General features: G+C 35.3%; 1 protein-coding gene across 2 annotated transcripts in view; it reads left to right on the top strand.

Annotated features, from left to right (window-relative positions):
• LMNTD1 (lamin tail domain containing 1) overlaps positions 1-26,976 on the top strand; it is a 143,132-nt gene that overhangs the window by 91,999 nt on the left and 24,157 nt on the right. The window contains exons 3-7 of one of the 2 annotated variants that reach the window (XM_074006443.1): positions 15,132-15,318; positions 15,865-15,984; positions 21,994-22,211; positions 22,794-22,966; positions 25,471-25,637. In XM_074006443.1, coding sequence (XP_073862544.1) covers positions 15,132-15,318; positions 15,865-15,984; positions 21,994-22,211; positions 22,794-22,966; positions 25,471-25,526 — 754 coding nt within the window. In that variant the 3' untranslated portion in view covers positions 25,527-25,637. Of the gene's footprint in view, positions 1-15,131; positions 15,319-15,864; positions 15,985-21,993; positions 22,212-22,793; positions 22,967-25,470; positions 25,638-26,976 lie in introns of those variants that run through there. The other variant, XM_065523919.2, reaches the window with a different exon arrangement.

The following is a 26,976-nucleotide window of genomic DNA, read 5'->3' as shown; positions in this document are numbered from 1 at the left end:
GTAAAGGGATCCATTCAACAGGAAGAGCTAACTATCCTAAATATATATGCACCCAATACAGGAGCACCCAGATTCATAAAGCAAGTCCTTAGAGACTTACAAAGAGACTTAGACTCTCATACAATAATAATGGGAGACTTCAACACTCCACTGTCAACATTAGACAGATCAACGAGACAGAAAGTTAACAAGGATATCCAGGAATTGAACTCATCTCTGCAGCAAGCAGACCTAATAGACATCTATAGAACTCTCCACCCCAAATCAACAGAATATACATTCTTCTCAGCACCACATCGTACTTACTCCAAAATCGACCACGTAATTGGAAGTAAAGCACTCCTCAGCAAATGTACAAGAACAGAAATTATAACAAACTGTCTCTCAGACCACAGTGCAATCAAACTAGAACTCAGGACTAAGAAACTCACTCAAAACCGCTCAACTACATGGAAACTGAACAACCTGCTCCTGAATGACTACTGGGTACAAAACGAAATGAAGGCAGAAATAAAGATGTTCTTTGAAACCAATGAGAACAAAGATACAACATACCAGAATCTCTGGGACACATTTAAAGCAGTGTGTAGAGGGAAATTTATAGCACTAAATGCCCAAAAGAGAAAGCAGGAAAGATCTAAAATTGACACTCTAACATCACAATTAAAAGAACTAGAGAAGCAAGAGCAAACACATTCGAAAGCTAGCAGAAGACAAGAAATAACTAAGATCAGAGCAGAACTGAAGGAGATAGAGACACAAAAAACTCTCCAAAAAATCAATGAATCCAGGAGTTGGTTTTTTGAAAAGATCAACAAAATTGACAGACCACTAGCCAGACTAATAAAGAAGAAAAGAGAGAAGAATCAAATCGACGCAATTAAAAATGATAAAGGGGATATCACCACCGACCCCACAGAAATACAAACTACCATCAGAGAATACTATAAACACCTCTACGCAAATAAACTGGAAAATCTAGAAGAAATGGATAATTTCCTGGACACTTACACTCTTCCAAGACTAAACCAGGAAGAAGTTGAATCCCTGAATAGACCAATAGCAGGCTCTGAAATTGAGGCAACAATTAATAGCCTACCAACCAAAAAAAGTCCAGGACCAGATGGATTCACAGCTGAATTCTACCAGAGGTACAAGGAGGAGTTGGTACCATTCCTTCTGAAACTATTCCAATCAATAGAAAAAGAGGGAATCCTCCCTAACTCATTTTATGAGGCCAATATCATCCTGATACCAAAGCCTGGCAAGGACACAACAAAAAAAGAGAATTTTAGACCAATATCCCTGATGAACATCGATGCAAAAATCCTCAATAAAATACTGGCAAACCGGATTCAGCAACACATCAAAAAGCTTATCCACCATGATCAAGTGGGCTTCATCCCTGGGATGCAAGGCTGGTTCAACATTCGCAAATCAATAAACATAATCCAGCATATAAACAGAACCAAAGACAAGAACCACATGATTATCTCAATAGATGCAGAAAAGGCTTTTGACAAAATTCAACAGCCCTTCATGCTAAAAACGCTCAATAAATTTGGAATTGATGGAACGTATCTCAAAAGAATAAGAGCTATTTATGACAAACCCACAGCCAATATCATACTGAATGGGCAAAAACTGGAAAAATTCCCTTTGAAAACTGGCACAAGACAGGGATGCCCTCTCTCACCACTCCTATTCAACATAGTGTTGGAAGTTCTGGCTAAGGCAATTAGGCAAGAGAAAGAAATCAAGGGTATTCAGTTAGGAAAAGAAGAAGTCAAATTGTCCCTGTTTGCAGATGACATGATTGTATATTTAGAAAACCCCATTGTCTCAGCCCAAAATCTCCTTAAGCTGATAAGCAACTTCAGCAAAGTCTCAGGATACAAAATTAATGTGCAAAAATCACAAGCATTCTTATACACCAGTAACAGACAAACAGAGAGCCAAATCAGGAATGAACTTCCATTCACAATTGCTTCAAAGAGAATAAAATACCTAGGAATCCAACTTACAAGGGATGTAAAGGACCTCTTCAAGGAGAACTACAAACCACTGCTCAGTGAAATAAAAGAGGACACAAACAAATGGAAGAACATACCATGCTCATGGATAGGAAGAATCAATATCGTGAAAATGGCCATACTGCCCAAGGTAATTTATAGATTCAATGCCATCCCCATCAAACTACCAATGAGTTTCTTCACAGAATTGGAAAAAACTGCTTTAACGTTCATATGGAACCAAAAAAGAGCCCGCATCTCCAAGACAATCCTAAGTCAAAAGAACAAAGCTGGAGGCATCACGCTACCTGACTTCAAACTATACTACAAGGCTACAGTAACCAAAACAGCATGGTACTGGTACCGAAACAGAGATATAGACCAATGGAACAGAACAGAGTCCTCAGAAATAATACCACACATCTACAGCCATCTGATCTTTGACAAACCTGAGAGAAACAAGAAATGGGGAAAGGATTCCCTATTTAATAAATGGTGCTGGGAAAATTGGCTAGCCATAAGTAGAAAGCTGAAACTGGATCCTTTCCTTACTCCTTATACGAAAATTAATTCAAGATGGATTAGAGACTTAAATGTTAGACCTAATACCATAAAAATCCTAGAGGAAAACCTAGGTAGTACCATTCAGGACGTAGGCATGTGCAAAGATTTCATGTCTAAAACACCAAAAGCAACGGCAGCAAAAGCCAAAATTGACAAATGGGATCTCATTAAACTAAAGAGCTTCTGCACAGCAAAAGAAACTACCATCAGAGTGAACAGGCAACCTACAGAATGGGAGAAAATTTTTGCAATCTACTCATCTGACAAAGGGCTAATATCCAGAACCTACAAAGAACTCCAACAAATTTACAAGAAAAAAACAAACAACCCCATCAAAAAGTGGGCAAAGGATATGAACAGACATTTCTCAAAAGAAGACATTCATACAGCCAACAGACACATGAAAAAATGCTCATCATCACTGGCCATCAGAGAAATGCAAATCAAAACCACAATGAGATACCATCTCACACCAGTTAGAATGGCAATCATTAAAAAGTCAGGAAACAACAGGTGCTGGAGAGGATGTGGAGAAATAGGAACACTTTTACACTGTTGGTGGGATTGTAAACTAGTTCAACCATTATGGAAAACAGTATGGCGATTCCTCAAGGATCTAGAACTAGATGTACCATATGACCCAGCCATCCCATTACTGGGTATATACCCAAAGGATTATAAATTATGCTGCTATAAAGACACATGCACACGTATGTTTATTGCAGCACTATTCACAATAGCAAAGACTTGGAATCAACCCAAATGTCCATCAGTGACAGATTGGATTAAGAAAATGTGGCACATATACACCATGGAATACTATGCAGCCATAAAAAAGGATGAGTTTGAGTCCTTTGTAGGGACTTGGATGCAGCTGGAATCCATCATTCTTAGCAAACTATCACAAGAACAGAAAACCAAACACCGCATGTTCTCACTCATAGGTGGGAACTGAACAATGAGATCACTCGGACTCAGGAAGGGGAACATCACACACTGGGGCCTATCATGGGGAGGGGGGAGGGGGGAAGGGATTGCATTGGGAGTTATACCTGATGTAAATGACGAGTTGATGGGTGCAGCACAGCAACATGGCACAAGTATACATATGTAACAAACCTGCACGTTATGCACATGTACCCTACAACTTAAAGTATAATAAAAATAAATAAATTAAAAAAAAATAAATAAAATTATCTGGTTTGCTTTTAAAAAAAAAAAAAGAGACAAATAAGGTCACTATATAATGATAAAGGGGTCAATTCAGCAAGAAGGTATAATAATTATAAATATCTGTGCACCCAACACCAAAGCTCCCAAGTATATAAAGCAAACATGAATAGATTTAAACAGAGATATAGACTGCAGTACAGTAGTAGGGCACTTTAACATCGTATTTTCAGTAATGGACAGATGAACCAGACAAATCACAAAGAAACGTCAGAGTTAAATTGCACACTAGACCAATTAGGCCTGACACGTGCAGAACATTTCACCCAATTGCCTCAGAATATACATTCTTTCATCAGCACATGGAACATTTTCCTGAATAGACTCTCTCTTAAGCCACAAAACAAATATCAAAAAAGTAAAAATTATGTCATGTACTTTTGTGACCACATTCAAGTAATTATGTCAAGTACTTTTGTGACTAGAAATCAATAAGAGGAACCTAGGAAAATACACAAACACATGGAAATTAAGAAACATGCTTCAGAGCAACCGATGGATCAGTGAGGAAATTGAGAAGAAAACTTAAAAATGTCTTGAAACAAATGGAAATGGAAACACAACGTATCAAAATCTCTGGGATACAAAAAAAAGCAGTACTAAAAGGGAAGTTTATAGCAATAAATACCTGTATCGAAAAAGTAGAAAAGCTTCAAGTAAACAATCTAACAATGCATCTCAAGGAACTAGGAAAGCAAGAAAAAAACAAACTGAAAATTAGTAGAAGAAAACAAACAATAAAGATCAGAGAAAAATAAATGAAATTGAGACTAAAAAAAAATAGATCAACAAACAAAAAGTTGGTTTTTTCCATGATGTTGAATCGTATCAAATACTTTTTACATATCTAGTGAGATGATCATATAGTTTTCCTTTTTTAATGTTAAACACCCCTGCACTTTTACAATAAACATTTGGTCATGTTTATGTTTTAATATACTGTTTGAATTCCATTTGTTAAAATAATGTTTCAAATTTTTGCCTCAATGTTTGTAAAGATTATTGGTCTGTAGTTTTCTTTTCCTGTAATGTCCTTGTCTCTTTTGGTATCAGGGTATGTCCACTCTTTATGAAATGAGATGGGATACAGTTTCTTCTTTATCCTTTTCTAGAAGAGATTGTGTAGAAGTAATTTTTTTCATAAATGTCTTATAGAACTTATTGGCGAAGCCGTCTGGGCCTAGAATTTCTTTGTGGTAAAGTTTTAAAACTATAAATTGTTTTAAAATAGATATTAGGTTATTTTAATTATTTCTTCTTGAATAAGCTTGGGTAGTTTGTGTCTTTCAAGAATTTGTCCATTTTTATCTAAGTTGTCAATTTCTTTTGCATAATGTCATTTATAATATTCTCTTATTATCCTGTATAGTCTTTATACAGGATAATCTTTATAACTGTAGAATCTTTATTGGTATCACCTTTCTCATTTCTCATATGGTCATCTGTGTCTTCTCTTTTCCCTGATCAGTATCACTGGAGATTTAGTTTTATTGAGCTCAAAGAATATGTGTTTGGTTATATTTGTTTCCCCTATTTTTTGTTTTTTATTTAATTGATTTTCATTTTGGGCTACATTCCCTTTCTTCTACTTTGGGCTTTATTTGATTTTTTTTCTCCCCTAATTTTTTAAGGTGAAATTTGAGGTCATTGATTTGACACCTTCTTCTCTTCTGATACTACAGGTATTTGGTATTACAAATTTTCCTCTAGGTACAGCTTAGTGGCATCCCACAAATTTTAATATGTTGTATTTTTATTTTCATTCAGTTCAAAATACTTTCTAATTTTCATTTTCTTTTTGATCCTTGGGTAATTGAAAAGTGTGTTATTTAGTTTCAAAGTGTTTTACAGATTTTTCAGTTCCAGTGGTTTTCCAGGTATCTTCTTGTTATTGATTTCTAATTAAATTCCATTGTGGTCAAAGAACTTACTTTGTATAACTTGAATCCTTTTATATTTACTGAGACTTATTTTATAGTCAGGATATTAATTATTCTGGTAAATGTTCTAGGTGCACTTGAAAAGAATATATGTTCTGCTGTTGTCTAGTAGAGTGTTTCACGTCAACCATGTCATGTTGGTTGATAGTGTTGTCTACTGTGTTTTTGCTGATTTTTTGACTACTTGTATCAATTACTGAGAGAGAGGTATTAATATCTACTAAAGTTGTGGATTTGTTGATTTCTCCCTTGCAATTCAATCACTTTTGTTTCATGTATTCTAAAGCTTTGTTATTAGATGTAGAAAGAGAAACATTTAGGAATGTTATATTCTTCTGATGAATTGATCCTTGTATCATTATGAAATGACTTTCTTTATCCTGGCAATATTTGTTCTGAAATATATTTTGTCTGATGTTAAGATAGCCACAGGAGCCTTCTTTTTACTGGTGTTAGCATGGTATATATTTTTCCATACTTTAACTTTTGAACTATTTGTGTCTTTATATTTAGAGTGCATGTCTTGTAGGTAGCATATAGTTGAGACTTGCCCTTTTAACCAATCTGAAAAATGTCTTTTCATTGGGGCATTTAAACTATTTACATTTAAGGTTATCATTACTGTGATTAGGTTAAGTCTACCATCTTGTTATTTGTTTTCTCTTTGTCCCAGTTTTTCTCATTTCTTCAATATTTTCAAGATCTTGCTCTACTACATTTTGTCTAAGTTGTTTCTAATAAATTTTCTGTCATTCTTATATTTGCTCCTCTGCACAAATATGTCTCTTTTTTCCCCCTCATTCTGCTTTTAAGATGTTCTCATTATCATTGTTTTTGGGAGATTTGATTATGATGCGCCTGGTGTAAATTTCTTCACATTTCCTATGCTTGGGGTTGTTACACTTTTTTGATTAGCATATTTATAGATTTTGAATTTTAAAATTCAAAGTGGAAAATTTTTTACCATTATTTCTTCAATATATTTTGCCCCTGCTTCCTCTCTCCTTTTAAGGGACTCCAATTTCACATATATTAGGCCACTTGAAGTTGTACCATAGTTTACTAATGCTCTGTTATTTTTTATCTTTCTATGTACTTTTTCCTCTGATTGTTTCTTTTTGGATAGTATCTATCATTATGTTTTCCTATTCACTGATCTTTTCACCTACAATGACTACTATTATGTTAATCCCATCCTGTGTATTTTTAAATCTCAGTCATGTCTCTACATTTTCAACGTACAAATACAGTTATAAGGATGTTTCCTTTTCTACTGTTTCTAACATCTGTGTCAGTTCTGCATCATTTTTGATTGATTTTTCTCCTTGTTAAGGGTTGTATTTTTCAATTTATTTGCATGCCTGGTAATTTTTTATTGTATGCCAGAAATTGTGGATTTTACCTTGTTTGGGGACTAGAATATTTTTGTATTTCTATGAATTTTCATTTCTTGAGTTTTTTTCTGGGATCCACTTAAGTTACTTGGAAATAGTTTAAGGCTTTAAGGACTAGCTTTTATAGCTTGTTAGGTGGAAACAAAGCAATATCTTCACTTTGTTATTATTCTCCACTACTGAGGCAAAAGTCTCCTTAGTACTCTATGCAAGGTCCCATTAATTGTGAGGTTTTTCAGTCTGGCTGGTGGGAACTTCCTTACACTGTGAGAGCTTCAAGTACTGTTCCTTCTAATCTTTTCAAAATGGTCTTTTTCTACAGCCTTGGGGCATTTACTCAAATACATGTGCTGATCAATCTTCTGCTAAATACTCAAAGGGGACCGTGTGAAAATCGCCAGTGCTCTTTTTGCAGCTTCCCGTGTTTGATACTCCACTTGTGACCTCCAGCCTCCTTGGTCTCTCCAGGCTCTCAGCTCCATCTCCTCAAGTCAGAGAGGATGCACCTTCCATGATGCAGCCTGGAAATTTTCTCGAGAAATAGTCTGGGAAAAATTTAAGTCTCACTACCTTTCTCTTCTGTCTCTCAAGTATCACTATTCTTTGTTGACCAGTATCAAATATCTTCAAAAATACTGTTTCATATATTTTTCCAGATTTTTAGTTGTTTCAGATGGAAGGTCAAAGTCATTTCTTGTAGCTTCATCTAGGCTGGAAACAGAAGCTGATTCTCAATTCGGTTGTTTTCAATCAAAGCTGTTGTTTCTTTCCTACTACCACCCACTATCTGTAGGGATTTGTTTAATATCTGCCAGCAGAAGAAGAAAAAAAGGAGTTGTAGGCAAACAGGAAACAAAGTAGAGACATTATTAGGATTTTTCACTAGTTACACATGCTCTCTGACCCTATATCCAAGACCTTACCTTGGCTTCAAGTTTAGTTCTAAATGTCTCAGGTGTGATCAAAGTATATTAAGAAGGCTAACTTCTCATTCATCCTCCATCTCAACCCCCAAGAAATTCTGCATCCTACATGTCTATAGTCAAAATGATAGTAAGCTCTGAATTCAGATGGGCCTCACTGAGATCGTGATAAACACACGAACGGTTCTGGTTTAAAACAATTTTGAGGCTGCAAATATCCTCATCTTCCCATAGGATTCTTATTCAGACTAATCCCCATTTATTTTTCCCTTGGATGATTTAGAACCTTGTAGTAGTGATGTGCAAATTTACATCTCCATTACATTAAGGATCTACCATCAAAACTTGTAGGCATCAGGGTTCTTATAGTCCCAATGAACTGAATTAAGTTCCCTGAGTCTTTCTAAGTTTGTCCTTTAAAAATTTAAGGACTCTTAAATGCTGTATCCCCTAATCAGCCCATATGCCCCCAACTAAAAACACCTATATGGGAAATGTTAGGTATATACAGGTTGGAAGAACTGGAACTTCAAAGATAATTTTAGCAAACTGCAGAATATCAGAAACTTAAAAGCAGACAAATAGCATGGAGCTATCAAGGAGAGCCCAACAAATAGGTAAATTAGTGCTTAAATAATGGAAAGTAATTTTGTTTAAAAAGTGACCCAGCCATGTTTCTCCCCAATCTCTTTATAAATAAACACTGTGCAAAGGCTACTGATGGTGATTGCAACATCACTCTCCACTCTCAGCCAATCACAAATTATATGTAGAGGTCTCAAGTCACTTTCCTACTAAAGGTAAATGGGAAGGCTGGCAAGGAAGAGAAAAAGATAACTACTAAAGATTGTGTGACAGCAGATTAACAGCCTGCCTCTGGGAATTTCCATGCATTGATCTTATATCAAAAAGGAGGCAAATAAAGGGCTCTGATATGGACAATGTTGTTTTTTCCTTCAGACAAGAACATTTATTCTATGTATTCTATGTATATGCATAAAATAAAAATTTAAGGTTAATGAATAAGCACTTTGCTTGTATGATGAAGGATTTTTGAAAAGCAACTGTAAATATCCAGCTATATGTATAATAACAAAGGAATAGCTGAGCTATTCCAGGGTCTTACTTGTTTAAAAACAAAAGTCAAATTAGTGCTCATCTTCCCAGGCAGAAAAAGCAAGTCTGAAAAACAAAAGGAAGCTCTCTCAAAAAATAAAAGCAACCTGCAGGGAATTTAGTAACAGTAAGATGAGGATGACATAATGGTGTTCTAGGGATGTCAAAGAGTAAAATGTTACACCCAAAATTTGGCAAGAACCATAATGATAATGCAAAAGAAAAAGAAGAAGAAATTTTGACGTAAATTGTTCAAAAGTGAGCCTCTATACAAAAGGCATTCTCATACAATGCAGGTGAGACCAGTATTTTGAAGGGAATTTGATAGTGTATATCGAGAGATTTCATAGAAGGTTACACCCATTATTTTCATAATTCCTCCTCTGAGACACAAAATCCAGAGTGATAGCCTGACATTTAGATCCACTTTTCTCCTGAAAACAGTGGCCAATTTTGACAGCTGTAACTAAGAGGCTGAGAAGTTAGAAGTTGTTCTCAAGATTCATAGGACTGGGTGAATAAAACTTGGCATTTAGGGCCTATAAAAAACAATGGAGGGTCACTTGAGGCTTTCAGTTGGAAATTCAAGGAAAGACGAAGAGTAAGGCTATATGCAAAACAGACCAGTACAGTGTCAAATTATTTCACATTTAATTTAAAGTGATTTGTTCCCAACTTAGATGCCTACCAGAAGCAAAAGTAAATCTTGAGTGAAAAAATATTATACAGAACCTTAAATTATCTCTGCAGTTTTTTCTCTGTAATACTAGGCACTAAACAAAAAACAAACAAACAAAAAAACATGTACAAAAGATAAGAGTTGACCAAACACCAAGATTAAAAATGGACACCAGAAACAGGCCTAGAAGGTCCAGACATTGTAGTCATCTGACCAGGATTTCAAACTCGCAATGACTAAAATATTCAAGTAATTAAATGACAAGATAAAAAATTTAACATAAACCTGGGAACTAAAAGGATCATAAACAAGTTCTTGAAGTAAAAAAAAAAAAAAATCCAATAACGGAAATTATTATTTCAGTAGGTGGGTTTAAAATTACACTTAATATAACAGAAGAGAAAATTGCTGAACTGGAATATTCTCAGAAGTAAATATCTAGACTGAATCACAGATAGCAAGGTTATAAACAAGCATAAGAGACAAATAAGGCAATATTTTGTTTTAATCTACTTCTAATTAAAGGCACTGAAGGAGAAGAAAGATTGAGGTAGAATGGTATTGATGGAAATACAGGAGAGAATTTTCCCAGACTAATGAAAGACATCAAGCCAAATATTCAAGAAGTACTACCAACGTCCAACAGGATAAAAGACAGAAAACAAGCCAGCAAACAAACCTAGATACATTGTTTAAAAAAAAAAATTTAAAAAAAACTTTTTAAAACAGAAGATGCAAAAAAAAAGTCTTAAAGTCAACCAGAGAAAAAGGGCATTTGCCCTCAAAGAAATAACCAAAATATTGGCTAGCAGTTGGTTTATCAACAGAAAAATAGAATAACGAGACACTAGACTAAATATCCAATGAGGACATTGGAACTGAAACTGTAGGCCAACTGGGCAACATTTCTGACAAACTGACTCTAAAATCACAAGAAATATATATTAGTGTTCTATTGCTGCCATAATAAATTATCACCAACTTAGTGACTTAAAATAACATGAATAGCACCCACTTATTAACACATAGTTCCCTAGGTCATAAGTCTGGGTTGTCTCAGCTGATTTCTTAGAGTTTTACAAGGTCAAAATAAAGATGTCAAACTGGCTCTTATCTGGACACTGAAATAAATCTGCTTCCAAGCTCTTTGAGGTTGTTGGCCAAATTCAATTCTTTGCAGTGATAGTATTTCCTTACTAACTGTCAGCATGCAGTCACCCTTAGCTTCAAAAGGCTTCTCCCCAGTCCTTGCAGATGAGAACCAGCAACGGTGCATCAAATCCTTCTTGTATTTGGAGTCTCTCTGACTTCCCTCCCACTGCAGCTCTCTTCTGCTTCCAGCTGGAGTAAATTCTCTAATTTTAAGGGTTCATTGATTAGATTAATTCCACCTAAATAACCTAGGCTAATCTCCCTATGTTAACATCCATAGCTTTAGTTATATCTGCAAAGTTCTTTTTGCCATCTAACATAACATACATACAGGATCCAGAGATTAGAGATAGACATCTTTGGGCAGCTATTTTGCTTACCACAAAGGGTTAAAGTCTAAAAAGAGTTAACACAATATTGGAAAAGAAAATGAGAGGGGACTTGTCCAAACAAAATCAAGACTTCGTCTAAAACAATACAAATTAAACCCATTTGGCATAGACACAGGATGAACAGCTAGATCAACGGAACAGCTAGGAAGTCTTATAATATTCAGAAACTTGCTGTTTGACTAAGCTGACGTTACAAATCAGCAGGGAGATGATGGACAATCTAATAAACCCAAGTAGGAAAATTAGCTCCTTATATGAAATACACTCTCACACACATATACACAGACAAATAAAGCTGTTCAAAGCAAATTATTGAAACATTTAAAAGAAAATATGACATAAGAGCAGGGAAAGTTTTCTTATATAGGACACAAAAAGCAGAAACTACAAAGAAAAAGATTGATAAATTTTATTACAGTAAAAATTTTAGAAATATAAACTGTACCATAAGAAACATTACAGATGAAGCATTTTTAAAGTCTCTTCTTGCAGAAAATATGTGCATATAATTAAATACTATGCTATGAATACCACAAATCAATTATAAAAATGTAAATTCAGAAAAGTGAATGAAATGATATGAACAGGTAATTCATTGAAGGAGGAAACTGAGTGGCCAATAAGCAGCTTGTGTAACTGCACTATAATCAGAGAAAAACAAATTTAAATGCAATGAGATTCCATTTTGTACCTATGATAGGAAAAAAAATAAGAAGGCTGAAAATTTGAAGTGTTTATAAGGATATGGGAAACAAGAAGAGGAAATAGTATGTATGTGCATGGTGAGTGAAGCCTACAGCAGCATGAAGTATGCTCTTGCAAGGAATTCTTTATGGTTGCAGTTTAAGCATAAGGTAGGAAGTAAGGAAAAGGGGGTTAAAGAAGCTGACAGATAAGGTAGGGCTTTGTTTGAGTGCTGTGATGTTTGTGTTTTCTATAGAAGGAAATGGTAAGATATTGAAGGATTTCCAGGAGGGAAGCAGAAATAGGTTTGGATTGTACAAAGATTGCTCTGGAAGCAAAGTGGAGAATGTTTAGAAGGGGGTAAGCCTGAAGACAATAGTTAGGATGTTGATCCAATGTCTCACGGAGATGACGAGAACGTGATAAAGGCAGCAGTCACAGGGATGGAGAGAAGATGTAAACAGATGCCACTAAAGAGGAAGAATCAGCAGAACCCGGTCACGAATAAGGAATGAAGGATAAGAAACTAGGACAGTAATGGAAGTTTCAGGCTTGGCCAACAGGGTAAATGATGTAATTCACTGGAATAGTTTTCTAGTTGGGAGAGTAAATTTACAACAGGCCAACGTGTTGGGTTCAGAGGTACCTTTTGGGACCTTGTGGTCAGTTGTTTCTGTGGATCTAAAGCTCAGTAGGAAGGTCTAGGCAAGAGATTTAGTTTTAGTAGTCATGAGTGTATTAATGGTTAGTAAACACTGTTCATGGATAACATCACCTATAAGGATAAATGGGGGAAATAAAAGAGGGCTAAGAACAGAATCCCAGGGATCAACATCTGGGAGATACGTGAAGGGCCTGGGTGAAATCTGGAAAAGGGGCTGAAAAGTAACAAGACTCTTAGAGGCAAAACAGTCGACTTCAAGAAACAAAGACAACAGTTTCCAAAAAGAGGGCATGTCTGGCAGAGGCCAATACTGAGGAGACATGAAGATATAGACTAACAGTTGCCACTCAATTTACTGATTGTGAAGGGCACTGGTCATCTGGGTCTTTGGCAGTGGTAGGTGGTTGTGAAGTAAATAAGAGGTGATTAATTAGTGACATAGCCTTTTCCAAAAGCTAGGTTGTGATGGCAGTAGGAATTGTAAGCTGGAGAAGGATTTTTCTCTTTTCTCTTTGTTAAGGTGGTAGCCCCTCAAGGATATATACCTATTTGGGGGAAATAGGTAGTCCAGAGGGATAAGTTGGTGTTAAAGGAGAAAGGAAGGACAATGAGGGGACTGAGTTGCTGAAGCATCAGGAGGAGTTGGTGATTAGAGGGCTTCACTGCAGATGGGAGAGGGGGCCTCTTCCACGGAAATGGGGTGGGCTACAGAGAAAAAGTGGGCTCGGCTATAGGAGAGCCTGTTTCTAAGTAGGAAGCAGGGAAATGCACTAGTCTCTCTGATTGTCATGTTTTCTTAGTGAGATAATTTTCCAAGAGTGAGAATAGAGATATGGGGCAGGGATCTGAACATTGTTGAAGGATAGCAGAAGTTGCTGACTTGGTTCATGAAGATGACAACTTGCTGTCAATCAGCAAGGGCCCAGGTGTAGTTGGAGACCACTAAGATTTTGGTAGCAGCAATCTTTGTGTGTGCGTTTTCTAGCAGAGTTCAACCACCATGGTGTGTACAGAATTTAAACAACCTGAATGGTTAGGTCAAACTTATTTGAGATTTTACTTGTTGAGTGACAAAGAAGGACAAGGGTTAACATTTATTGAGTGACCTCGGAAATGGGAATTAATGTCTCTAAACCTCAGTTTCTCTATCTATAAAATGGGGCTAAAAATACTACCTGTCTGAGTTGTTTTAAGAATTAAATGAGATAATACAGTGTTCCTCACATTTTTTTAATGTGACCTTCAATAAGAAATATGTAGAAGTATTTCAGTGAGAAATATGTATGTTATTGTGAAAATTATATGAGTTATCATGAGTCCATAAGGCCTTCACCAAAATACTTGGGGAATTATGTATTTCCAAATTCAGAATTTTGACAATTTTAGGAAAGGAAATTTTAGAGCACATATTATGTAAACACCCTGTCAGGGATTACAGAAGTATCAAAAATCAAACATTAATCTTTTCACATAAAAATATATAAATATTCACACAAACCATGAACAAAGACTGTAAATAGCCTCACCTCCGTTTTGGACCAGGCATTTCTTCAAACCTGTTTTAAAAAAATTTTTTTTTGGTTTTTCAGAGCTTTTTGGATTTTGGAACTGTGGATGAGAAATTGTGGAGAATTATATAGAGAGATAGATAAATAAATAGAAACATAGACGTAGATATACATATAGAGATATTAGATAGTGTTTTTAGGTGCCTGATGTATAAGTAGTATTGTTATTATTATTGGTATGGATGTATCTTATTTTTAAGATGGGAGTCCTCGCTTACCAAAGTGATTTTTGACCTACTAATAAGTTGTGACTCACAATCTGAAAAACGATGATATATAATGATATGTAAATGATTAGCCTGGTCCCTGGATCATACATAGTAAGCTCTCAAGGCAAGTGAAAAGGTGAAAAATACCATCTTATGTTTATTTAAAGTTTTTGCCTTTCAAAAATCTTTTAATCACAGTTGCTATTTATCTTCAGTCACTTTATCAGAAATAAAGTAAATGATTTGTCTCTTGATCTACTTTTGAGAGTTTCATGTCTCAGTGATTTTATCCTGAACAGTAGGAAATTTAAACTATTATAATTCACAACTTCCTGTGGCTTTTATACCTTGACACCTAAAATACTTTTTAAGTTTTCTTTATTTTAAGTGAAACGGATTATTTTATTGCACAGATAAAGAAATAGAACTAAAAACTCAAGCCATTTGTCTGAGGTTACAAAATATACTACTTCTATATAGAACTTGGCCAATAGAATATACAGTTTAAGAACAACTTTCAAGTACTTTATTATTCACTTCTTAAAGTGAGTCAAAAACACTCCTATCTGAAGGCACCTTACAATCTTTGTGTTTTATTTTCTAGTTCTCTTGGAGACATTGAAATAGCTGAAGTGAATGTCAAGGGTTTGTTCGTGAAGCTCATTAACTCTTCCCTTGACAAAGAAATGGCAATTGGAGATCATATTCTCCAGCAAAATGTGAATGGACAAACCATTTCTTTGTACCGATTCCTTCCAAACATTGTAATGCAGGCCAGTTCCACAGTAACAGTGAGTATAAGAGTATAAATACTGTACATTAGAATCGTACAGGACAAACTTGTTGACACTGTCAGTCTGTGGCTCAGCACTGTCTCGTTATCACTCTATCTGGATCTGTACATAAGACGTGATTTTGTTGTTGTTGGTTAATTACCGCACTTTGTCCATCTTCTGGATGTAAATTAATACCCACAGTTAAATTTCCACAGCTGTCTTCAATTTTGTGTACAATATCTTTTGTTTTTATAATTTAACTATTAAAATGAAATTCTTAATTTCCTGAAACCAAGTAAATATAAACCTGAAAAGACAAGCAAAGAGATTGCTTAGAGAACAGGTAATTAGCTGACATAGGAGGGTTCCTCTCTTTCTCGATTTTTCCTTTAATCCCTGTAGAGTAGCTGTTTGGTGTTGCATAGCTTGACATTGTATATGATATAGTCATTACATTTTAAAACCTCATCTGTTCAGAAAGAATGTGTTGCAGTAACCCTATGGCATTTACAAAATTGTGTTCAACTCCAGTGGCATTTGTCATTAACAATTTTATTACAGGTGTGGGCAGCAGCATCTGAAGCAAAGCATCAACCTCCATCAGATTTTCTTTGGAAGGAACAAGACAAGTTTAGAACAAGTCCCGATTGTATAACAATCCTGTGCAAACCGAACGGTCAAGTTAGTTTCTGGTTCTTAACAATCGTTTTTTAAAAATATTGTGCTTATTGGGCATATCTGTATTTTTTATTCTTTTCATTTTATACAATGTGTCTAAGTGCATAAATGTCAGTAAAATTGACTTTATGCCTAAAAGATTATTTTATTGTCAGTTTCTTATAAATTTATAATTTTTTTTAAATTTCAATAGTTTTGGGGGAACGTGGTGTTTGGTTACATGAATAGCCATGTTGTCAAATGGGAGAGCACTCATTAGTTCTTAAGTGGTGGTATTCCATGGTATGTATATACCACATTTTCTTTATCCACTTGTTGCTTGATGGGCCTTTGGGCTAGTTTTTCATAGAATGGAGAGTTATCCTTATGTTTCCCATCCTCTTAGCTCGCTCGATTATTCTTTTTATCCTTAAAGCTTGGATAGAACCATCACTAAATGCCACAACACATCAGGCAAATCCACAGCATTCTCTTCCCAGTGTCAAAGGGCCCCAGAGTGTCTTACAATTTGGCAAAAATAATTTTGATATCTCATATTCCTAAGAAGCCTCTTCAACTTTCAAAGTCGAGGGAAGACTTTATTTATGATATTTAGCCTGAAGAGTGGGATAAGGAAGGTACTCGATACGGGTCTTTTCTATTTATTTTTTCATTTCTCAAATATTTATTGAGACCCTTCTCTATTTTAGAGCTATGCTAAGTACTGGGAATATAACAGATTAAGATATAGTATCTGCACTCAGGGAACTAATATTCTAATGAGAGAGCCTACAATATTAATTTGAAATGACTATACTTTACTCCTTATAAAATTAAGGGTATTAGCACTAGCTTTGTGTAATTTGTTCCCAGTATTTGACAATTTTATATTTTCACTCAGCCTTTCTCTTGGTATAATATTGGCATAAATATATACCCATGGACACACCATTAAGGTTCAAAGGTATTCCTTTTTGCAACAACAAAAATGTTAATCCTTTTTCAAAATGATTTTTAGATCATTTTTAAATACCTGTGTTTTTTTCTTACCCTCAGTCTAACTTACTATGTCCTATAACTACTGACCCACAAAATATGTTAACCAGAACCTATCTCTGAGTTTCTTTTTTGCTGCATTATAATCTATGTTGAGATTGACTTTCCCTTTGAAATAGACTTGGCTAATTTCTTAAGAACCATTTACTGTCTTTCTGCGGGAACAGTTGTTAGATGAGGAGAGCACCCATTAGATATAACTTAGCAGCCTTCACCCACTCAGCTTTAGATCTCCTTGTGGGCTGGAACTGAATTTTATAATACTTCTCTGATGGGGAAAGTAAGGCTACACAATCTAAGTTATTTACTTATTTTCACTGATGGGGAAAATAAGGATACACAATGTGAATTATTTACTCAGCCTCATAAGAAATCATTACTAAAACCCAGTCTAGGATTAAGGCATTCTTATCTCAGAACTTTCATCATAGTTATCCACTCTGTAAGCCAGTTTGTGGTTTCTACTTTGTATGTGTGTTGCTCCAGGCACTGAGCGTTGAATCAGGCAGACCAGGTCCCTGAGCTCCTGGAATGCAGATTTTAATAAGTTTTCATTTCTTGCAACTGAATTAGGCTTTGTACTTAGACTGTTCCTTTTACCCAGTGATTTGAATGACTTTGCACATATAGAATCAGACCATTTCTGTGGGGTGATGTAAGCACAAGTAACTGTGCCTGCTAATGAAAGACTGAACCTGATTGATTGATCTATATGGAAAATATTTAAATATATTTTGTATCTGTCAGGAATGGCACTAGGTGCTAGAAAAGGGAACATAAGTATTGCACACTTCTTGTCCTCAAGAAATTCACAGTCTACTAGTAGAAATTGATATGTAATAATAAATAATTGCAATACAGTGAAACAATGCTTTAATAAAGTACGGGCAGCCCAGGTCAGAAATATCAACTCTGTAAAGGAGAGCATAAGAAAAAGCATTCAGAGGAAGAGCCATGTGTTGTGAATCTGTAGTGGAGAGGAGTTTGCCCTCCTAACCTGAATCATGGCGATCTTGCCCCTTTTCACCTCTTGAACTTTCCTCTCTCCATGCTTCTCCATGCACTCTGCTCTAGCCACACTGGCCTTCTCGTACTACTTTTACTTACCAGTGCTTGACAGCTCCTTCATGCCACAGAGCCTCTGCGCATGCTCTTGCCTCTCAATAGACTCTCTTTCCTCCCTTTTTACCTATTAAATCCTACCTGCCCTTCAGAACTCAGCTCAAGTGTTTTTTATTTTTTTTCCCTGGGTCACATCCCATTGGAAATTCTACCTCATGGTAAAGCCATATGCATTATTTAATTCAACTAGAAAATATTTCCCCTAAATAGGTGGAAATGTGACTTTAAAATCAGCTTGAAACCCTATTGTAAGTATAGAGTTCTTTTCTAATAAATTCATTTTCCTTCTCACTTTAATAGCACTGGATATTACTATCTGCAACCGCCAGGTAAATTTTCCTTAAAAAAGACAATTTACTGCCTTCCCATAGACATGCTGAAACACAGACTCAAAGTATCATCATGACCCTGGAATTGCTTTCTATTTGTATGTAGAAAATAATCCATATCTTGTGGAAAAAGTCACAAAGCCTGTAATCTACTGTCTACAATAATAACCAGCTGTACAAATCAGAATAGACCCCATTTCTGGACTTGAATAATATTTTGTATTTGTAAGATGGGGCAAAGAGAAGTTATATTATGGGTCATTTTTAAAAGGAAGCCTAGGCTGGCGCAGTGTCTCACGCCTGTAATCCCAGCACTTTGGGAGGCCGAGGTGGGCGGATCACAAGGTCAGGAGTTTGATGCCAGCCTGGCCAACATGGTGAAACCCCGTCTCTAGTAAAAATACAAACATTAGCCAGGCGTGGTGGTGTCCGCCTATAGTCCCAGCTACTCAGGAGGCTGAGGCAGGAGAATTGCTTGAACCTGGGAGGTGGAGGTTGCAGTGAGCCAAGATTGTACCACTGCATTCCAGCCTGGGTGACAGAGCAAGACTCTGTCTTGAAAAAAGCAAAAATAAAAATAAATTTAAAAAATTAAAAGGAAGCTAAAATAAAGTAGATCTTAGACTACTTCTTGAGTCATCTTGTCACTAACATGGCAACAGTTAATATTCGATACAGCTACAAATCTTATGGCTTAATGTAAATGTGGCTTTTAGTTTTGCTTTGCCATGTATTATTCTACTTTCTCATCTGTAAAGTAAGAGATTGTATAATATAATCACTAAGATTCCATGAGTCTATGGACTTTTAAAGCAGGGATAGGTTTTTTTTCACCAGTCACATTGTTGTCCCATTGGGATTTGGGGCCTCTAAATTACATGTCAAATAATAAATTTCTTACGTTTATCAATGCCTGGTACTTTCCCAATACATTGTTTTGCATTAGAGATCCAGATGTGGAACACACCAGTCCTATACAATAGGAACTCATTGAAGGGCTGTTTATATATGCCTTATTTCATTTGATTCTCAGTACTGTTTCAGTATTTTGGGGAAAAAACGGGGCTTGGAAAGTTAAATGGCTTGCTTAAGGTCACATGATAAGTAATGTGATAGAACTAAAATAAAACCATATCTTCTAACTCTCAAGAATTTTTCTATTGCACTAAAAATAGTTTGCAAGGTTCATGTGGCCAACATTCTAGAGCTGAGGCTAAATTTTATCACATTATCATTGTCATCCAAGATTTTCTTAAGTTCCTACAGTACAGGGAAACCTAAAATATTGCCTTGTCTAGGAAAGGCACACATCTCATTTAGGGAGATCACACTAAAAAGATCATGAACATATTTTCAAAATATAATGTGTTTGAGCTACTAAAAATGGAGGATTCCCAACTAATGATCTGTAGCAAAAGTCCATTTATTTGCTGTAATCTATGAAAAGAAACTTTTTAAAAAAGAATTCATCTTTCTTTCTCTGCTGGAAGCTTAGCCTAGCTGAACTGGTCTTGTGTTGTCTTTATGTCTACGTTATTTGTCAAGCCAAGCAGAGGGATGTTCAGTGGTTACAGTGTGAAGTCCAAACCTCTAATTTGGTAAACTAAAAACAGATCACTAGAACAAGTAGAATGTTACGGCACGTTTTTCGTGTTGAATAGAAATATAACTGTTAATCTCTATAAAGGATTTTCCTGAATAATTTTTGCAACATGTATGTTGTGCGCATGTCACATATTCAGGAAATCCAAACAAACTCCAGCTTCAGGGCTCGTGGGTCTTCTTAATACTCTCACCTAGGATTCTAACCTGGAGAATGTGTTTTCTTGTCCATGTCTCTAGCTCTACTGTCCATTTTGCCATCTCCAATTAGACACACCCACACACACAGTGTCTTAAATGTTTAAAATCTTAACTTATTAATATTACCATTACTTTTTGCACAGTTCTTCAGAGTTATGAAATTCGGTAGCTGGATGAATTTTACAACACTTCAGTAAAGCAGTTCCCACTACAGCCCTCTCAGTTTTACATATGAAGTCACAGTTCAAGTTAGAAAGTAACCTACCTATCTGAGGTTATGCTGCTTGTAATTTTCAGAACAGGAAACTAAGGCCAAGATGCCTTACTCTATGTCCTCATCATGTAGTTCCCTAAGCCACACACATAGGTAAATAGCATTATATAGTTCAATTTTTAAATTCTGTTGTACCGTATTTTACATGGTAAGTAAAAAACAATTCAAAATGGATAAGAAACCTAATCATAAGACCTGAAACCAAAATACTGCTGGGAAAGAACGCAGGGGAAAAACTCCTTGATGTGGTCCTTTGCGATGATTTCTTGGTATCACACCGAAGCTCAGGCTACAAAAACAAAAATAAATAAAAGGGGGTATGGAATATGTCAAACTAAAAAGCTTCTGCACAGCAAAGGAAACAATTAACAAAATAAAATAACAACCTACCGACTGGGAAGAAAATGTTTGCAAACCTCATATCTGAGAAAGAGCTAATATTCAAAATTTATGAGGAACTCGTACAACTCAATGGCAGAAAAGCAAATAACCTGATTTAGAAAACAGGCAAAAGACCTGAACAGACATTTCTCCAAAGACATTTAAAAAATATGGCCAACAGATACATTAAAAGGTGCTCAACATCGCTAAGCATCAAATAAAAGCAAATTAAAATTGCTTTGAGCTATCACTTCACACTTCATAAGGATGGCTATTCCAAAAGGCAAGTGATATAATAACAAACGTTGGTGAGAGTATGGAAAAAGGGAACCCCAGTACATGGTTGGCAGGAATGTAGATTGGTGCAACCTTTATGGAAAACAATATGGAAGTCCCTAAAGAAATTAAAAGTAGGGCTACCATACAACCCAGCGATCCCTCTTCTGGGTACATACCCAAAAAAGATGAAATCACCACCTTGGAAAGGTATCTACACAGCCATCTTCATTGCAGCATTATTCACAATAGCCAAGATATGGAAACAACCTAAGTGTCTGTCAACAGACAAATGGATAAAGAAAATGTAGCTATACACAATGGAATATTATTCAACCTTAAAAAAGAACATGGAGGGACCTGGAGGACATTATGCTGAGTGAAATAAGTCAGACACAGAAAGAAAAATGTTGCGTGATCTCACATGTGGAATTTTTTAAAAGGTCAAACATACAGAGAAAGAATAAAACAGGTTCACAGGGATGGGAGAAGGGGAGGAAATAGGGAGATGTAGGTCAAAGGATACAAAGTAGCAGAGATTTGTAGGATGAGGAAGTCTAGGGATCTAGTGTACAACATAAGGACTATAGTTAATAAAATTGTATTGGGGATTTTTGTTAAATAAGTAGATTTTAGCTGCTCTTGTCATAAAAATGTAACTACGTAAGACAATAAATACCTTAATTTGCTCCACCATAGTACCCATTTTAATATATATGTGTATATATCTCATAACAGCATGTTGTAAACCTCAAATATACATAGTTGACATTAATAAATCATTTTCATTAGGCCATTGCCTGGTACACCCCTATCCACTGGAAGCAAGCATGGGAAAAATTAGATACTGACATTGAATTTAACAGATGTTCAGTAGTATCTCCAACATTCCGGAAGCATGTGTTTCAGTGGACTGCATCTACAACTACAATAACTAAAGAAAAACAAGATCAACCTAAGAAAGATATCTCAAATTATCAGGTGGAACAAGCTCAAGTTTTTCTTAAGAGGTAAGTGTTGTTTGGTTTGTTTGTTTTAATGGGTCCTTCCCACAATTAGTAACTGAGCATGTGGGAATGACTGGATGACAAATGGATGTGTGATGTATAAATTAAATCAATAGTGATTTTTGGAAACTACGATTTTGAATAGAACTCATAGGGAAAACATAAAAACAGAACGAGCAAGTGAATACTCATGGGGCAACGAAGGCTGGAGATCTTAACTAGATAGTATTGAGATGCCTCTGGCCATTTCACTTTTCATGGGCACTGTTATGAGAAGCAAGGCTGCTGCAGAGAGGGGAAGAGGTGAGGTATCCCCAAGTCTTTAGAGGTGCTTAGGTGGAGGGAGAGGTGCATCATCCAGGAATTTTATCTTGGATTAAGAGCTGCCTGTGGACAGAGGTGCAGAATATATTATTCATTTGTAGGCAAATGCTTCTGAAGTTATAATAAAAGTTCTGCCCACAAAGTTTAAAAAGTCATATTCTCTTGGTCTTGAAATATGCTTTCACTTTAATTGTGCCTTCAACACTAATGCCACAGCATAAAATGACTTCTGAGTTCCATTTAGGCTTTTTTCTTTTGCAGAGAGAAGGAAATCCCACCAACCGTTTTCCCCAATCGCAGCCCTTGGTGCCAGAATCCCTATGTCTCTGCACATCCTTACTGTCCTCTGATTGAACCACGCAATACATCCACTGCTGGAGGCAACTTGGATAGACAGCCCAGGTCTCGGCCAACCAGACCTAATCGAGCCTCAGGTCAGTTAAAAGAGTACTTGTTCCAGTGGAGTGTGCGTGTGTGTGCATGCACATGTGTTAACTAGTGGGTTAAGTGGTTAAAATTTGCTGAGTGTTAAAGATGATTCATATTCTCAAGAACAGATGGCTCTTAAAGGAAGTATTAAACCATTCACTTACATTTCCCCTAGCACAGTGTCTTCCACTGTGCTAGATAAATATCTGTCCTTGATAAATATCTGTTGAATGAATCAATGAATCAAAAGAACAGAGTGGCCAGCAAGAGTATGTATGATTCTTGAAGTTCAATGAAAAATACTTTTGTTTTTTCATTAGGCAGCAAAAACTGATCTTACAAGTTATTCTGTGTTGAAAAAATTTCATCTTTTCCAAACACACTCTTACGTTAATCCCCAATTCTTTCTCCGTCAGAAGTTTCTTAGGTCTTCTAAATAAAGCTTTTAGAGTTAGTATGATTAACACAGGCTCTGTAAATGGATTTTAGGAAGTCCCTGCACTTCCTACATTTGGCACAAAATTGTGTGTCTATATGATTTTTTCTGAGGAGAGAGTCCATGAAGTTCACCAGATGTCCACAAGTATTTAACAAGAACTGGAGTAGAAGAACATAAAGTCAAGAAGGAACCAGACCCTAAACTATTGGAGAAAGCCTGTTTAATACACCAGCAATATTCTGGTGAAGGTGTAATGATTCACAAACTTTGACTTAGGAAAGAAGAGCTTGTTTTTTTAAAAAAATGAAATCTTAAGCAGGATCCCAATATATAAAATGCATAGGTGAGGAGGATGTAGCAATTTCCACTGCTCGTGACCCCCTTATTCTTCCTTTTCTCTTTGCCTGTGATCTTTAAGACACCACCAAATCACAAGACTCTCCATGAAACAATATGACAACCATTGTGTTAATATGCTAGCACATCATTGGGAAGTAGCACCCCCAAAATACTACCTTTCAGTAGTGGAATGATGGAAATTTTGTAAATTATTGAATATATTTCTTTTTCATAAAATTGTGTACCATGTAGCTCTATGCCTGAGTTTCCTCATCTGTAAAGATATGGGTCTGAAATTGAAGGCCTTTTTGGCAATAAACTTTGAGCATGTGTGTGAGTTTTAGATATAGATATATTAGATAGATGTAAAGAACTTTAGCCCTTTATAATCTTTAGTACTTTATGACTTAAATTTGAAGCTCTCAAGAAATACATTAATTTATGTTTTTCTTTAATTAATGATAACCTTCACTCTTTCACTTATTCTGAACAACTTATTTTCCAAAGAAATTTGATTTCAGAATTTTTGAGGCACTTTTCTATAATATAATGGTGGCAACTCATCTTGATTATTCAATAACATTTGCTATTCAACACAAAACACTTCACTGTATGTGCATATTTTGTAGCAGTATATTCAAAGATAGTTGCTTTGATACCTCTACAGTCTTCGTGCATCGTTATATATAACTTTTTTATTTTTCCATTCACTAAATTTTCAGTATGAACAGATATACATCAGAATTATATGATTTTTCTGTTATTTCTACCGCAAAAGATGGCCACAGAGGAAAGATGTTATGAATGACTGGTTGCTGATTGATTGAATCAACTAATCCCTGAATTACCAGTTCATCTCCTTGAAAGTATATGTAACATGATTCTTCAAGGGAAAGTTACATGGTTTGTTATTTTTAATTTGCCTGCTACTGGAAAATTTGTCACCATTAGCACACACTTAATAGCTGGCAAAGAAAAGAAAATAGACAAAATAAAAAATAATTATACTTGGAAGTTGTTCTATCCTCCTCCATTTACCCTGCAATAATAAATAGGCTAGTTTGCTGAGTTACAGAAGAATCTTAGAAAGAAATCTATCTTCTATCTGAAAATTGTCACCTTGTTTTAAACTGTGTCTCTCAAGTATGCTACAGAGGAGCCTAGAGACTAACAAATAGGATAATTTTAAAGAAACATCTACACACCGTACTTCCAACTTATGCTAAACACATTTTGTTTTTAAAAACATGTTAAAATGCAGCAAGTATAACGTTAAAAGCACCTATATATTAATCATGCAGAATGAATGCATGTTAACATTTTGTTCTATTGTTTCACATTACTAAAAAGAAAAATTCATAAATTTGAAGTTCCCTTTAATTGTATTTGCAGTTCTGATCTGATATTGGAATAAATCATTCTGGTTCTCATTTTGTACTTTGTTTACATGCATATGGATCCATAGAGATATATATATATTTAAAATAATTTGTGTGTTTTTAATTTGCATAAATGGCATCATGCTAAATATGCCTGCTCTTTCTGACTTCCTATAATTTGGGAGATTTAACTATAGTAACATAGATAGACCTAATTCAGTCACCTTAGTTATTATGTAGTATTTCATTATACAAATTTACTGTATCTTGTTTTTTCCCCATTAATATTTTTCTCATCAACAATGTAGATTAAAAATTTTTTAATTTTTTTAAATTTTCTTTTTTACTTCAGAAAAATTTACCAAGTCTTTGAATGCATCCAAGAAAATGTTATATCTGTGGCAATGATTATCCTTGTGCCTGTCTACTTGTGCATACATACAAAGGTTCCTTTGGGATTCATACCTAAACTTTTTAAATCTTCTAAAATTCCTACATGTACTTATGCAGTTGTATAGTACCTGTATCTTCAACTTCATTAGATTTTGCTAAACTGCTCTAGGAAGAATTTTGCTAATTTATACTCCCACCAACATAGTAAAATATTTCCCATTCCCCTTATTCTCACCTAACTTTGTATTGCCAGACTCTTAAATTATGTGCCAATCTGATGGACATTAGCTACTGATTCATTATCTTAATGTGAAGTTCTTCTTTAATAGTGATGTTGTGCATATTTTCATATGTAAAAAAATAAAAAATCTTTCCCTATCTCATAATAAAAAAATTACGTGCTTACATTTATTAATTTTGGGGGGTATCCATTCCCTCAATCATTTATCCTCTGAGTTACAAACAATCCAGTTATACCCTTCAAGTTAGTTTAAAATGTACAATTAAGTTATTATTGACTGTAGTCACCCTATTGTACTGTCAAATAGTAGGTCTTATTCATTCTTTCTTTATTTTTTTGTATCCATTAACCATCCTTACCTCCCTACAACCCAAGTCCCCCACTACCCTTCCCAGCCTCTGGCAACCATCCTTCTACTCTCTATGTCCATCAGTTCAATTGTTTTACTTTTTAGATCCTACAAATAAGTGAGAACATTGTGTGTTTATATTTATCTCTGATAGTTTTTCCAGTTTGCTTTTTGTGTATGTCTTTAATATATTTGAAGTTGTTTTTATGTATGGTATGAAATAGTGACCTCAGATTTCTTCCATATGGAAAACGATTTGTCTCAACACCAGAGAGTGTGTCCATCGTGTGCACACTGATTTCTAATACCACCTTCCTCCTATGCTTGGGTCTGGGTCTGTGCTCTCTAGAGTGTTCTATTGATCTATCGCTGTGTCAATAACACTGTTCCCGTTGTTATTTGTCTATAATCATTCTTTTGCTCTCTTCTTGCTTTTCCCTGTCAGTGTCATTTGGCTTTCCTTAAACTTTTTACTCCTCTTTACAAGAAACATTTTTACCAAGTTTTACATAGAAAAACCATCTTGTTGGTAGTTTGATTAAAATGGTAAGAAATTTAAAGGTCATGTTTAGAGAAAGTTGATACCTTTATGATACTGAGTCCATGGTACATGAAATCAACTGTCAATTCATTCAGATTTCTTTCATGGCTTTCATTGATACTTTGTCATTTTTTTCCCATAAAATTCTTGTGCTTTTTTGTTAGATTTCTGACCCAGGCAGGTATATTGATTTGTTGTTATTGTTGCTACTGCTTTTGAAAATACTATCTTTTTCTATAACATTTTTTTCACTCTTTTAAAGAAGAGGAAAATTATCTTTGTATATTGCTCATGTTTCAACACATTTTCTGAACTTTTCAGTTTTAATAGCTTG

This window comes from Macaca fascicularis, chromosome 11 (genome assembly GCF_037993035.2).
Source record: "Macaca fascicularis isolate 582-1 chromosome 11, T2T-MFA8v1.1".
Lineage (NCBI taxonomy): Eukaryota > Metazoa > Chordata > Mammalia > Primates > Cercopithecidae > Macaca > Macaca fascicularis.
Note: the sequence above shows the minus strand (reverse complement) of the source record. Positions and strands in the feature narration are given on the sequence as shown.